The sequence below is a fragment of the Equus caballus genome, chromosome 28 (genome assembly GCF_041296265.1).
Source record: "Equus caballus isolate H_3958 breed thoroughbred chromosome 28, TB-T2T, whole genome shotgun sequence".
Lineage (NCBI taxonomy): Eukaryota > Metazoa > Chordata > Mammalia > Perissodactyla > Equidae > Equus > Equus caballus.
Genome location: NC_091711.1, coordinates 26,385,090 through 26,400,385, shown reverse-complemented (window position 1 = coordinate 26,400,385; position 15,296 = coordinate 26,385,090). Strand labels below are relative to the sequence as shown.

Genomic DNA, 15,296 nt, shown 5'->3' with positions numbered 1-15,296 from the left:
GAGATTCTGGGTATGGGTGTTTTCTGTGAGCCACTGTGTCTCTATTCCCAACAAAATGTTTTAGTGGAAACAGACTTTTCTGGATTTTTCTATCGCATAAATCAAATCTCTAGAAACTGGCTTACACTAAAATGCTGCTTAGTTAAACTAGCGCCCACATTTCTTTGATTCCTTCTTCAGGCTCTTCAGATCTCCTTCATCCTAGTGGTAATGAATTGGGGGCAGGGAGCAGTTTTCTGTGTTGAAGAAGCTTAACTGGATCAGGGATATCCATGTGCCAAGAGAAAGTATTTATAAAGCAATATAGGTGTAGGGAGTGTTACGGTCCCAAGAATAATAATTGCAAACACTTCTGTAGCATTTCTGATGTACCAAGAGCTGCTCTGAGGGCCTTACGTATGTGAACTCGCTTAATCCTCCCAACAGCCCTTTGAAATAGGTACTATCATTATTCCCATTTTAGAGATGACAGAACTGAGGCCCAGAGAAGACAAGAAGCTTACCCAGAGGTCACACAGCTCGTAAACGGCAGGGCCAGGACTCGATGCCAGGTAGATCCTACAAATACTGCAGTGAGGCAGTTAGCCCCTCTGCCTTTGCATGAGAAAACGGAGGCTAATTAATAACTCACTTGCTCAAGGCTAATAAGTAGTGGAGCTGGAGTCCCACCCATGGCTGGCTGAGCTGATAACCTCCAAGCCGTGGAGGCTCAGTCGCCAGATGGTGACCTTTCATTGTGAAAACGATCTCTGGCCTTTCCAGTCCCACCTTGTGGCAGGACAGCTTCAGAAAACCTTAGCCGTGGCAGGAAGCAGTTGCTCAACACCTTTGTGAAATAAACGAATGAAGATTGCCACACTCCCCGGTGTCAGAGTTGGCCAGCAGGGTGCATTTTACAGTTGAGTAATTCCAGATAAAGACAGGAACATGGTGTTTATAAGCTGCCCTTAACGGAGGAGAATGCAGACAGAAACCAGGAGAGGAAGAAATCAGGAACCCTGAGGACAAGGGACCCGCAGCAGGGGCCAGCGGGCGCTGGGACCCCAGTGGTCTTGCTGCCAGCAGGGCAGCATCGCAGGTGGACAGGCCGCTCTCCTGCCTGCATCCCCCTCTCCCGCCCCGTAGCTCAGCTGCAAAAACCCGAAGGGACACCGCGGGGCTCTCAATAAATATTTGTCCAATGCGTGAGTGAGTAAAGGCAAGGGAGGGGGCGTGTTTTGAAAGTCCATCCTAGCCCTCCCTGCCGACCACACCTCGGTAGTCACTCCCAGATAAAACTCTCCCCTCGGTGACCGTCACCAGCGACTGTCACTGGTGGAGGAGTAGGCGCCGCCTGGTTCCCTGGCCTGCTCTGCCGTCGGGGCTGCTGCGGAGCCATGCCCCGGTACACGGTGCACGTGCGCGGAGAGTGGCTGGCTGTGCCCTGCCGGGACGCGCAGCTCACCGTGGGCTGGCTGGGCCGCGAGGCCGTGCGCCGCTACATCAAGAACAAGCCGGACAATGGTGGCTTCGCCTCAGCGGACGACGTGCGCTTCCTCGTGCGCCGCTGCAAGGGCCTGGGCCTGCTGGACAACGAGGACCCGCTCGAGGTGGCCCTGGAGGACAATGAGTTCGTGGAAGTGGGTGAGTGGCCGGAGCAGCCCGAACGGCGGCGGCCTGGCCTGCTCGGTGCTCAGGTCCCTGGGAGGGAGGTCCTGGGGGCATCTCCGCTGCAGGGTAACCGCGCGCTGGCGGTGTGCGGGCGCGCGCGAGGCCCCTCTGTGTCTTCGATTGTCACACGCGCCGGTGAGGAAGGTCGGATTCTTATGCATCTTTTACAATGAGGCAAGACTCAGAAAGGAGGTGCTTTATTCAGAGTCAGTTAGTTTGCTGGTACGTAGCAAAGACTAGATTTGAACCCAAGGCGGCAGGTCTGAATCCCTTTGCAGTTTCAAGTCATTTTGAAGATCTTTTCGCCCTTCAAAGGAACCTCACCGGACTGGAGGCCAGCGGCATGGAGGAGATCAGATTTAACACAAAATAAAGCTGGGGATGGAGGCGGGAGTTTGGTCTTGAACTTTCATTTAAACTCCTGTGTCTACCCCCCACCCCCACCCCTCAGACCTGTCTCTGCCTTTTGCTCCCCTACTTTGTAAAGACGCTGAGAGCCCTTGAAAGCATCTGAAGGTCATTTAAACCAGCCTTTTCTACAGAATTCGTAAGCAACTGAAGGGCCCTTTCTTGGTTTACCAGTAACGCCAAAGGCGGCTCTGGGTGTAATCTGTGAGGGGTCTCTCTTGCATTCTTGTTTCAGTTATAGAAGGGGATGCCATGTCTCCCGACTTCATTCCATCACAGCCGGAAGGAGTTTATCTGTATCCTTTCCTGGGTCTGCTGGGGGGTGGGGGGGGGGGGTTCCTCCTTCCGGTGAGGGGTCTGGGCCTCTTCCACCAGAGTGTTCCTTTACCTGGCTCCAGATACAGCAAATACCGGGAGCCTGAAAAGGTAAGCCTCAAGCCACTTTCTTTTTGTTAAGAAAATTAGGTCCCCCTGTTTTAAGGAGGGGGAGGGCCAGTAAAATTTGTGAGCCAATACTATTAATTAGGACAGGGCTTTCATGGAGCTCTGTGTAGTAGGAACGGCATTACGCATTTCCATTTCTAACCATCCTTATGCAGCCTCCTCTTCAGCAATGTATTTTTTTTTTTTTTAGATTTATGTTTTTCCTTTTTCTCCCAAAGCCCCCAGGTACATAGTTGTGGGTCCTTCTAGTTGTGGCATGTGGGATGCCACCTCAGCATGGCTTGATGAGCGTTGCCATGTCCCCACCCAGGTTTACGAACTGGGGAAACCCTGGGCTGCTGAAGCAGAGCATGCAAACTTAACCACTCGGCCATGGGGCCGGCCCCCAGCAACCTGTCTTTTTAACTAGCTCCTTAATGTTTCACAGCAGTGATAAAATCTCTGAAGTGCTAAAGGTCGGTTCTGCTAGAGGCTTCCCTACTCTCTCCCTTGAGCAAACTCACGGAGCTTCCCTTCTTTTGTGCAGTACATCGCCTTAGATGGAGACAGTCTGACCACAGAGGATCTGGTCAACTTGGGAAACGGACACTACAAGATAAAGGTATGGGGGAGGGTGGGGGAGGATGTCCTCTGAGCTTTGTCGCTGCGTATGAAAGTCTTCAGCGTGCTCAGCTCTGCCCAACGTTTTCCCAGCTCACCCCAACTGCAGAAAAGAAGGTGCAAAAATCCAGGGAAGTCATAGATAGCATCGTGAGAGAAAACACTGGTATCTTTTTCTCTTTGTGTTATACAGTTCTTTTTAGAGACTTAAAAAATATGGCCTCCATCTAATTGGATAATGTGTGTTTTTATTCTAGTGGTTTATGGCATTACGACAGGTTTTGGGAAGTTTGCCAGAACTGTAATTCCCATCAACAAGCTAGAGTAAGTGTGATTCTCGCTCTCCGCACCAAACACACATATTCACATGCCACCTACCCCCATCTTTGAGATTTCATTCAACAAGGGGAATAATGACCATTTGCCCCAACTTACAGATGGGGATGAGGCTCGGGTTAACTTGGACATGAGTTGGTGTTGAAAACACAGGCTTGTTGGCTTCTTCCATTGCATCACGCTGCCTCATTCTGTCCCCTCAAGGATTTAACTATTTTCCCTTCATTTCCCCAGCTGAGGGAACGTTCTCAGTGCAAGGTATCTAAGAGGATTTTCTTCCGTTCTCTTCCAGGGAGCTCCAGGTCAACCTAGTACGTTCACATTCCTCAGGTAAATCATTCCAAACGTTGGGTGCCTCCTGGATCTTGTTTGATTTGATGAGTAAAGTACAACACAGCATGAGGCATCCTATAACAGCCCCAAACAACTAGTGCATTCCAAGGGCTGGGTACTGATTCTGCTGCAGGGGAGGGAGGGAAGTAGACAGCATCAGACAAGCCTGGCTTTTAGCTGAATCTCAGAAAAAAGAATGGGCCAGTGGGAGGGACAGGGTTGGGATGGGAGTATGTATGGCATTATGCCAAGAGAGGGGTGCATTCAGGGAGTGAAATTAAGGCTGGAACCCGGGGAATGAGTTGATCAGGATGAGGGGAGATGAGAAAGTCTGTCAAGAATCAGCTCCCATTGGATTGCAAGGGAGCTTGTGCTGAGCAGTCTGGACACTATTCCAAGGGTGCTGGGGAAGGTGAGGGCTCCCTGAAGCATTTCAGGAAGAGGAACTGAGAAAGCAAAACCGGGGTTTCATCTTTGTCTGGAAAATGGGACTTTAGACAGTCCAGAGGGAGAGCAGGGTAACTATCTGAGTCAAGAAGTGGAGAAAGATTTGGGAGATGGAGGCAGCCAGGAAGTGGAAAAGATTTTGTTTTTCTTGGAGAAAACATCAATTCTGTTTTGTAGGTGTTGGGAAGCCACTAATCCCTGAGAGATGTCGGATGCTCTTGGCTTTAAGGATCAATGTCTTAGCCAAAGGATACAGTGGCATTTCCCTGGAGACCCTCAAACAAGTTATTGAAGTATTTAATGGTAATGTAATGGATTCCTGTTTGACCCTCCATTGAGGCTGGGCGTGTTCCACAGGTGGACTTGATTCACAAGATGGTGAGGAATTGGTTGAGACAAGATGACATAAAATAGTGTAGATGAATGGAAAATGGGCTTGGCAAGAAGGAGGATAGCAAGGTGGGGGGAGTGGGGCAGAGACGCTTACTCCTGTGTACTTTCACCCATTCTCCATCACCCTTCACTTAGCACTTGGCCTCTTTAAGACTGGAACCAGCCCCTTAAGTCTGACCTTAAGTTCAGGGCTGGAGAGAACTTTGATTCAGTGGTGCCCAAATGTGGTTAGAGAAGTTGTATCAAATCATCTGGGAAACATAATGATTCATCCCAAAGACCAATTCAGCAGTTCTGGTTGGTGCCTGGGAGTCTGAAATCTTAATGCTCCCCAAGTGGTGGGATAGCCAGACGTAAGTAACTGCAATCCAACTTCTCACAAAGGTAGCACAGAAATGCAAAGAGATTAAGGACTTGCTTGTGATAGAGAAGCCATCTAGTGCCAGGATGTGATGCAGTGCAACTCTTTGGAGCTTACTTCCCAGGACAGGAAAATTCCTATGTGGAGACCAGACTTGAAATGCTTGGGAGGCCATTGTCCCTTCTCACAGATAGGATAAATATTCTAGGTCAGTGGAGGCTTGGGGACTCTTTGGGGTGAAGGAGTGGGAGGAGAAGCACGGCTGGGCAGTCACATAGAGAAAATGCACGCTAGAGTTCCCACACTGTTGACACAAGTGACCCATAAATATGATCTGCCAGTTAGTGAATAGCAATTTGAATGAACAATCTAGGACATAGGGCTGTGCTATGACGAGTAAGGATGTCAACATCTATTTCCACTCCCACCCTGGTGTGCCCTTCTATGAGCCTAAAATCTGATAGTATGACTTCCGCTGTAAACCCTCCTATGCTTTGTGGATGAGTCTAAGACACCTCTGGGCCCTAGAGTTCTGAGAGTTCCCCAGGGTGAACTCTGATCTGGAAGCTGGCTGTGGACAGCACTACTTTATCCTACTGATAGTATTTAGCAGTTGGAAAAAACACTGCTACCAGGAGTTTGAGTTTACTTTAGAAAATGAAGCCCCTCTTTTTGGTAACTTATTGGGACTTTCCTACCAAACGGTACATGTCTGTTTATAAGTGGTGGTGAGGTGGCAGATGAGGGGACTGGGAATCTGGCAAAAATGAAGAGACTAAGTTGCCTTTGACTTTCCCTCCCCACAGAGCCCCTGGCAACACTTTGGTGTACCTAACCCTTCTGGAACGTTTCATTACTTTTCTAATGTAAACACTTACATGTTTCCAAACATTCTCCAACAGGTTTTAATGGCTACATACAACTCTGGGTCACATGAAAATTTCTTAATTCCATATTTAGATCATTTCTAACTTTTTCTTCTTAGAAACAAGGCTGTAATGGACAACAGCTAGTTCCTAATCACATCAAGATACATTGCTAGAATTTCTAGAAATTTCTGGATCAGATTAGAAACATGCACAGTAACAGTAGATGAAGGGGCAGAAGACTAAGGAGGAGGAAAAAGTTAAGCAAACAGATCAAGCCTTTGGGGAGACGGGTTCTAGATCACCTTTTTTCCGTGTAGCCTGGTCTTGATCATTCTCTGTGTACATTGTTCGCCCAACCGCTTTCACACAGCATGAGCATGTCCTGGCTAAAACCTATAATGCTTCCCATTGTCTTAGGATAAAGTCTAAACTTAAAGTGGCTTACAAGACAAGGCTTTGTTACTAGGAGGGTCCTCCTTCCTTCCCCCTCCCTCCCTCCTTCCTTCCTTCCTTCCTTTATCTTCCTCTCCCTCACCTCTTTCTTTCTACAGTAGCTCAGCTAGTTCCCTTAAGCATTAGCTGTGTTTGAGGAATTGTCTTTCCCAAGGTATTTGTGCCATAAAGTGACACTAGATCCTACTAGGGGAGGTTGGTCTCCCTGGCAAAGTGAGGGAAGCCAGAATGAAGTGCTCTTGAATAACCAATGCCTACTTCTCTCCCAGCCTCCTGCCTGCCGTATGTTCCGGAGAAAGGAACCGTTGGTGCCAGCGGAGACCTTGCTCCGCTCTCTCATCTTGCTCTTGGGCTGATTGGAGAAGGGAAGATGTGGTCTCCAAAGAGTGGCTGGGCTGATGCTAAATATGTAAGACTTTGATCACCACTTCCACCTGCAGTACTTTCTCTAGGCTGGACACCTGGCGTACTTGCATGCTTCCTATCTCTTAATCCTTACAGCAGCCCGAGGAGAGGGCCACCGTTATTCCTGTTTCATAGATGAGAAAACTGAAGCTTAGAAGTCAAACTAGGCAAGGCTCTTAGCTTGCATACTCGACTGCCAGCCTTCTGGACTTGGTGATCGATCACCTTGGTCAAAATGTACACCTTCCAGTGTTAACCCCAGAAATTTATTCTGCACCTAAAACAGACTGTGCCAGTGCCTATTAAGAAGGTCACACACTGTCGTGAGTGTATTTAGTCACTGGTCTTACAGATGCAGAGCTGTGGATCATGGCATTTACTGTATGGTTTCTGGAAAGCAGATTCCATTTTTCCCCCAAGCTCCTACCCTGGTGGCTAATCAGAAAGGCTTGCTTTTGATAAAGCTTCATTGTTTTCTTCATCCACTTCCAAATTCCCTCAGAGCAGCCAAAAAAATTATTTGAAGTGTCATCTCCGATCAATTTCTGGGTAGTTCCCCAGCAGTAAGCAAAGGGGTAGAGGACCATAGAGGAGGAAGAAGTTAAGGGAGCAGATAGTCCCTATGGGGATATGGGTTCCAGATCACCTTTCTTCTATGCAGCCTCCTCTTGATTATTTCTCTGCGTAGAGAGTTCACCCAACCACCTTCACATAGCAAATCTGAGCATGTCCTGGCTAAAACCTGGAATGCTTCCCACTGTCCTGAGTATAAGTCTAAACTTAAAGCAGCTTACAAGAGTCTTGTTTGTCATGCTACCCCCCCATATCCCTCTCTGCCAGGGTTCTATATTACAGAAGCTGGAGCTTCCTTGCAACTGGAACCTGCTGTGTCCTAGGCAGAGGGCCCAACACGTGTCCATTCTTCTCTTCCCTGCTCACTCCTGTTCCTCCTTCTGATAAGTCCTCTCTGCTCTTCTGGTCCTTGTCCTTACCTCTCAAGTCCCTTTTGCCCCTCCTTTGTGCTCTCCCAGCACCTTACATGATTATCCACTGAACCCTACTCACTTCCTGCCCCTGGAACACTCAGTATCCTATTACTGTAAATTGCCCCTGAGCTTGTCTGTCTCCATTTTTCTTACTGCTGGCCCAGCCCGACACCCAGAACAGATTCTGGTGTGTAATATAGGTATTCAAACGAACTTGTGAAATTGACATTGAAAAGGGTACTGGCTCTGTCGTCCTTCTTCCCTAGAGGGACCTTAACTCAGTGACTACTTTCACTTCTTTAATTTCAGGGGAAGATTTTTCTGCCCTTTTCCCGACAGATTTCAATAAGTAGGACAAGGATGGAGGACTTTTTAGATCAAGCTCTGGAGGCAAGGGAGTGTGGACACACAGTCAGGAGCCCAGCCTCAGCACGGCACAGGTGTGCCTGTGTAGTCAGGAAGTGGCAGTGAAAAAAGAGAATCACTGAGGTGGAAGCTGAACATGAAGGACCTGGACACCAAACTTCAGGGTTGATTCTGTGGACACTAGAGCCCCTGACTTAAGTACAAAAATTATTTGAAAGATAAATCTGCTTTCAGACTAAAGAACAGAGCTAGAAAATAGACCAGAGAAGTTGAATAGAGCCAATTCATTGAGACCTAATTTTTTACAAGATAGACCTCTGGGCTTAAGGATCTTTTGTTGGATTCCACATGAAATTAGAAATAGGCTGGTCTTTCATTTGATAGCCATTTTTATCTTCTTAATCATTCGACAGGTCCTGGAAGCCCACGGATTGAAACCAGTTGTTTTGAAACCAAAAGAGGTAAGGAGACTCAGGGAAAATGCGTTCATTTGGAGTGTTTATTTCTGCACTATTTTCAATCTTAATATCAGTCTCACTGGTTTCTCAAAATAAATGTGACTTACATGTTTGTTGAAAGTTGAAAGATTCTTCATGCCACCAATGCTTACGGGTTCTCTTACATTAGAATTTAAACTTCAAATTGGGATCTCTAAGGATCCCTTAGAGATACTCTAAGCCAAGATCCCTTAGGATGCTCTAAGCCAAAAGTCTTGGACCAGAAATGTTTTAGGATGTCTTGTCTACAATGATGAGAAGTTAAGGAAGAAATACAGCATAATTAAGAGCTAAAGACTTTCTGTGCAGTCTATGCTGGAGCTACCTTGCTGCCTTGAGAATGGGGGTACTTAACAGCTATTCCATTTGCCAGATTTATACTAACAATTTCACAAAGGATTGCATTTAATCCTCAAGTGCTTAAATAAGCATTACTGCCCTGTCCTTTAGAAAACATGAATAAACGTCATTCAGCTGGCTGGCTAACTTCTCTTATGAAAGCATAAGATATTAAATCAACTTGTACGTAGGTTCGTTACAATAAATAAAGTAGGAAACTTCTCTCTTCCTCCCCAAAGGGTCTGGCGCTCATCAATGGGACACAGATGATCACCTCCCTGGGCTGTGAAGCTGTCGAGAGAGCCAGTGCTATTGCGAGGCAGGCTGACATAGTGGCGGCCTTGACCCTTGAGGTGTTGAAGGGCACCACCAAAGCCTTTGACACTGGTCAGCATGGGTCTTCTGCTCTGTTGTTATTCATTCAACCCGAGCTGGTGGGGCGGGCTAGTCAAGGTCTTTAGACACAGGAGTGCTAGAGGGGAGTGGTGGGGGAGAAGGAGAAAATCCAAGTGCCGATGGCATACTCAATACTGCTACAGCTTCATCTAAGGTATGGCACCCTTGATCCTTAAAATGACCATGTTTTACAGACAGACACTGACCCGAGTTAAGTGGCCTGCCCCGGGTCACCCAGGTCTGCCTCCCATCAAACTATGTGTTATCTTAGAAATCTGTTCGTAGGGTTTTAGAATTAGAGTAGGATTTGGGTTGATCTGCATTAGAAAATTGAGAGAAAAACTGTAGAAATGGTAGCTTATCTAGAAAGTAGCGAATTTGAAAGACTATTATATGTAGCAGGACAGAAAAACTGTCTAAAAGTGACTCAGTTAAACTAAGCTACTACAGAGCTCCCTTCCATGGTGAGCCTAAGTCTTCTTGGGGTAGGCCCAGTGTCTTGAGTTGAATTCTCTCAACTCATAGTTTGCATTTGGATATTTGAAGTAGAAAGAATAAAGTCAATAAGGAAAATTTTGCTTTTGGAGTTAAGTTTCTAATTCTGAGTGGTGGTTAAGGAGCCCTGGGGCTTTTGAGGGCTGTGTCAGCCCCGTGGGTGGTCCTGAGCCACCGCTGCCCAGGCGTTCTCTCCTTCATCAATTCCAGACATCCATGCTGTTCGCCCTCATCCTGGGCAAATTGAAGTTGCTTTCCGGTTTCGGTCACTCTTGGACTCCGATCACCACCCATCTGAAATAGCAGGTCTGGGCACGTTTATGTGAGTGGGCTGATTTGGTTTTGCGTTTTGTGGAAAGAATTGATGACATGTCCCCTGCCATCCCCTCCACCTCTTCCACAGAGAGCCACAGGTTCTGTGATCGTGTTCAGGATGCATATACCTTGCGCTGTTGTCCACAGGTAAACAAACAAAAAGTTTCTTTTCTTTCCCCCAATTCAGGGGGGAACATATAAGAAGAGGAAGGTGTTAGGAAATCATGTAATGGTCAATTATAATCCAAATTTATTTACTGCTTCTATTAAAAATTATCTATATCATACTTCCATTTCTCCAATTATTGTGAAGTTTTGATTCTATATGGCAAACTGTTTGTTTCCTTTTGTTTTGGGTTTTTTTTTTTTTTTTTTTGAGGAAGATTAGCCCTGAGCTAACATCTGCTGCCAATCCTCCTCTTTTTGCTGAGGAAGACTGGCCCTGAGCTCACATCTGTGCCCATCTTCCTCTACTTTATATGTGGGACGCCTGCCACAGCATGGCTTGCCAAGTGGTGCCATGTCCGCACCCGGGATCCGAACCAGCAAACCCTGGGCCACCAAAGCAGAACGTGCGCACTTAACCACTGCGCTACCAGGCCGGCCCCAGTGCCTTAACTTTTAAAAATTCTTAGTAATAACCCCATCGTAACAGTTAATGGAGTTTTACTGGTTCTCCCTGTAAAACTTGAACAAGATAGCGCTTGAACCAGCCTGCCAGGGATGTTCACAGGAAAGTCTAATCAAAATTCAAGTGCATATCCTTATCTGCATTTAATCAGTAGACATAAATCATCATAAATGAATCTGTGAGGCTTACTTTAAATAAAATTGCGCAAGACCTAGGCTTGCGTGAGGCGTTGCAGATATTACAACTCACTTGCATATGGCAATTATTCAAATGAGAGATGAACATGCTCCTCAAGAATGGAACAGTATTTCAGCTTGTGCCAAGTTCCAGTCTTTTGAGTAAAAGAGAGTCCTCCATAGAGTAAATACCCTAATTTCCTTTTCCTTAGCAAGTTCTGTTCTAGTTAGGTGGATCAAAAACACCCACGGCGAAGAATTGCCAAATTAGCTCTACAGTAAGAATAAAGCCCAGTTTAAAATGGCCTTGCTATTCTAGGAAGAACAGTGGCCTCTGTGTGACAGGCGCCATTCTCAGTGTCTCCGTGTATTAACTCATTTAATCTCGTATTTTAGATCCACGGTGTGGTGAATGACACAATTGCGTTTGTGAAGAACATCATTACCACAGAAATTAACAGTGCCACAGACAATCCTGTATCTTTTGACTGTCTACTGTATAATTGTCATTATACAATTCCAGCTGGTAATTTTAAGTTTGTTGAAGTGATCCTTTTGTGTAGCATCTCTGTTCTGTCACTGCGTTTCATAGGCTAAGGACCTGAGGCTCAGAGGTTAAGTGACTTTCTCTAGGTCAGAGCTTGTAAGTGGCAGAAGCAGATCTGGGAACCTGATCTCAGTTCTGGAGTCTAACATCCTGTACTTTCAGAATTGACCCATTAAAGATTAAAGTAGGTGTCTCCAGCATCGGCTGAGAGGTTTCATGAAAACATCTGCCCTGAAAGTCACTGCTGAGGTTGTTGGTGGAAGGATGAAGGCCTACATCACAAGTGGGATTGTGCAGATCCTGGGTAGGTTGACATTTGTGCAAGTCTTCCTGGTTCTCGTGACGCCGCACTGCATTAAACAGAAGGCAGTCCTTGACCACTTACTGAGTATTGACCAAACTGGTATGGCTTTCCCCATCCCAAGTCTTTTTTTTCTGACATGGACTTAAATCAGTGTTTCCATATTTGTATGAAGAATAGTAAGAACACTTCCATTTCTCAAGGATGGCCTCTTCTTTCCTCATGGCTTGGGTCTCTCAGAGCTATCTTGTTTTTGCTATGGAATGTTCTGTGATGGCTTAGCTTCCCCAGAAGTTAATTTGATGAGTCAAGAGTCACGTTGACGAAGTCTTTACGGAGACCATACTGCCTTTGAAAACCACCAAATCCCTTAGGAATCTATTTTTGCTATCCCACATCTGCCTCAGTTCTTAACACTGGAGAAAGTGCTGACAGCCAGAGTTAGCAGACGGGTTTCACAGCAGCTGCAGGAGGTTGCTCACAAGACCTTTTCCGGGTAGCTTCTCTGACAAGCTTACTTCAGAGTGTGTGTTTTATGTCCTCTCCGATTGTTTTACAGTTAAGTCAAACCCACCCTAGATAATCCTCAACTCACTAACCCACCTCAACACCATCCCACCCCCAAATGGAGTAACAGTTTTCATGAACTCTGTGTAGTCTTGTCTTATCTATCAGTTCTTGCACTGTAGAGGGGAGGGGTCCATTCTACACTTACTTTAGTTAGACTTGAAAGGGTATCTTATAGAATAAAACGAAAACAAATTACTATTAAATTATTGGATATGGGGGAGGGGATAATTCCCTACTAATTTTTTCCCCCACTGCTTGCCTCAGCAAAAATATCAGCCCAAAGTCCTTTCTCAATTAAAGATTCTTAATTGTGGATTGTAATTGTAATATTTGGGAGTTCTCCTGCAATGCTGGTGTTACCTGAAAGAATATTTTTCTCCATTTTCTATGGCAGACAAGGAGCATCTGTGACACAGTAGCTGGCTATTATGGGAGTTAACTTCTAATTGCTGCAATCTAATAGCCAACAAAGTTGGAACAACTAGAGAACAATAGAACATGCTTAAGTTCTCAATTGGTGCAGAGATCACTTGCTGTAAGGATTCAGAAAATGGAGAGAAGCCCGGGCCTGTGGTTGGGGGTGGGTTCATGGTGACGAGCAGAAGCCAGTTCTAATAGGCTCTCAGTCATATGTACAGAAAAGGGGAACTCCAAACTTGACTGAGTGAATGTAACACATGCATTTCCAGCTCTTTCTCACACAGAGGGAGTTCCTGGTTCACAGGTAGTGAATATTCTTTAGTCCAGCAGGTGAAAATTAGCTCTTCAGAACCCAGAAGGAAAGTCTGTTCCTCTCATTTGTCTGGGTGCCTCTTAGTTTAAGGAAAGTATCTGATAGAATGCAATGACCCATGAGAGTGCTAATACTCCGTTAGTCCAAAGTTGCCTCTGGCCTAAATGGGTTTGCCGTGACCCATTGGCCGCCATCTGCTGTGAATGCTGCCGCAGGATCACTGAGTAGAGAGTTTGAAAGTTTTCCCAGAACTGATTCTTCCAGACCGTTTAGCGGTTGCTCCTCAGCAAAGTCTTCCAGCCTGCAGGTTCTTCTATGGAGCACACGCTCACAGTCCCCGTTGAAGAAACAGAATTTGCTTTTAAACTGGTGTCCTGGTCTCTGTTCTTAGTTTCAATTGGGTGAACAGGATTCATCTTTAGGGTTTCGTTTTTGCTTGGTGTCCCTTTATGTCAACAACTGCTTGCAGCAAGACTTTCCTTCCCTCCACCCCACAGTTGTCCAAGGGCTGCCACCTCCATGTTAAAAATAAGTGGGCTGGGAAAAGAGTTATGCTTGAAGTGATCAGCAAATGTTATATTCAAGCCTTAACCTGTTTTGAAAGATGGTATTTGCCAATAGGGGAGAGACTATTTCCGGAGGAAACTTCCATGGCGAATATCCAGCCAAAGTAAGTGTTTTAGAATTACTTCTGACCCTGAAAGTATATTCTAATATAGGCCAACTGAATTGAGACTCTCTTTCAGGCCCTGGACTATCTGGCCATTGGAGTCCATGAACTTGCTGCGATTAGCGAAAGAAGAATCGAGAGGCTCTGTAACCCCTCCCTCAGCGAGCTGCCTGCCTTCCTGGTGGCTGAAGGTGGCCTGAACTCTGGATTCATGATCGCCCACTGCACAGCTGCAGCCCTCGGTAAGGACACTGCCCTTTTCCCACAACACAAGCCTGTCCATCAAAGTGCCTTTCCATTTTATCTGAAAGTATCAAATTCTGTCTTTGAATGAGCTCTAACTTTTTCACTACCTCCATTTGCATCCTACCTCTCTCTATACAAATGCAAAGGTTGTCTCTTTCATTTTTTTTTTTTTAGAAAAAAATAGAAAATAAAACTTAAACGATGTTATTTGTTCTTAGTGCTATAGAGTTGATTCTGACTCCTAGGGACCCTGTGGACAGCAGAGCAGACCCGGTCTGTTTGCTCCATCCTCTCCCCTTCCGGCGCTGTATCAGACAGTGCTCCACTGCCCTTCACAGGGTTTTCATGGGCGATCTTTTCGGAAGTGGGTGACCAGGTCCTTCTTCCTAGTCTTTCTTGGTCTGGAAGCTCTGCTGAAACCTGTCCACCATGAGTGACCCTGCTGGTATTTGAAATACCAATGACATAGCTTTCAGCATCACAGCAACACACAGCTGCTACAGTATGACAACCGATGGATGGTGGTGTGGTTCTCTGACCGGGAAATCAACCTGGGTCACGGTGATGAGAGCATGGAATCTTAACCACTAGACCACCAAAACAATCTTATGCCAAAACATAATAATACACTAATGAGATTGTAAATAATGAGGTTTCCACCATTTCTCTGTAGAAAGCAATTGGACATCACATATGAACTTCATCTTTGTAGATTTTTTTCCTAATCTCAATTTGGAGACTGTCGGAAGGAAAAAGACAAAGATGTTTATGGCTAATGGTGAAACTTGAACTGACCTGAGTGATTAAACTTTGGGCTCATTCTGTTAGATATACCAACCACTAAAAATGTGATTACAACATGCGACAATGCTTGTAAGGAGCAGGGTGCCCTCTCTGAAAGCTGATCTTCAGTGTAGCTGATCTCTGACTCAAGGCTGTAAGGGATGGATCAGTAACATATCAGAACAGGGCCTGGCACAAAGGAATGCTAAGGGTTTCACTTATGTTCACTCATTAATCATCACAACAATACCATGAGGCAGGTAGTGTTATTACCTACATTTTACAGATGAATACCTGAAACTCTGAGAAATTAAGTGACTTACCCAATATTGCACAGCTAGTAAGAGGCAGAGGATTCAAACCCAGGCATTTGGCTCCCAAATCTATGCTCACTTCAATTAATGAGGATCTCATTTTAATCAATACTTAATCCTAAAATACAGTTGCTAAATTTAACAAATAGAAATGCAGGATGTCCAGTTAAAGTAGAATTATTTGGGACATACTTGTACTAAAAAATTATTTGTTTTTTATCAGAAATTCAAA

General features: G+C 45.7%; 1 protein-coding gene across 5 annotated transcripts in view; it reads left to right on the top strand.

The window, feature by feature from the left end:
• The first annotated feature begins 824 nt into the window (after positions 1 to 824).
• Positions 825 to 15,296, top strand: part of HAL (histidine ammonia-lyase) — a 26,078-nt gene continuing 11,606 nt past the window's right edge. For 4 of the 5 annotated variants that reach the window (XR_011433761.1, XR_011433762.1, XR_011433763.1 and 1 more), the window contains exons 1-16: positions 898 to 1,623; positions 2,294 to 2,354; positions 2,457 to 2,484; positions 3,029 to 3,103; positions 3,196 to 3,268; positions 3,360 to 3,426; positions 3,731 to 3,768; positions 4,396 to 4,521; positions 6,564 to 6,703; positions 8,465 to 8,512; positions 9,127 to 9,274; positions 9,989 to 10,084; positions 10,182 to 10,240; positions 11,297 to 11,377; positions 13,656 to 13,721; positions 13,798 to 13,963. Coding sequence is in view for 2 of the 5 variants with exons in the window: in XM_070254506.1 (XP_070110607.1) it covers positions 1,377 to 1,623; positions 2,294 to 2,354; positions 2,457 to 2,484; positions 3,029 to 3,103; positions 3,196 to 3,268; positions 3,360 to 3,426; positions 3,731 to 3,768; positions 4,396 to 4,521; positions 6,564 to 6,703; positions 8,465 to 8,512; positions 9,127 to 9,274; positions 9,989 to 10,084; positions 10,182 to 10,240; positions 11,297 to 11,377; positions 13,656 to 13,721; positions 13,798 to 13,963 (1,519 nt within the window). In the remaining 3 variants the exon portion in view is untranslated. Of the gene's footprint in view, positions 1,624 to 2,293; positions 2,355 to 2,456; positions 2,485 to 3,028; positions 3,104 to 3,195; positions 3,269 to 3,359; positions 3,427 to 3,730; positions 3,769 to 4,395; positions 4,522 to 6,563; positions 6,704 to 8,464; positions 8,513 to 9,126; positions 9,275 to 9,988; positions 10,085 to 10,181; positions 10,241 to 11,296; positions 11,378 to 13,655; positions 13,722 to 13,797; positions 13,964 to 15,296 lie in introns of all 5 variants that reach the window. The other variant, XM_001494723.5, reaches the window with a different exon arrangement.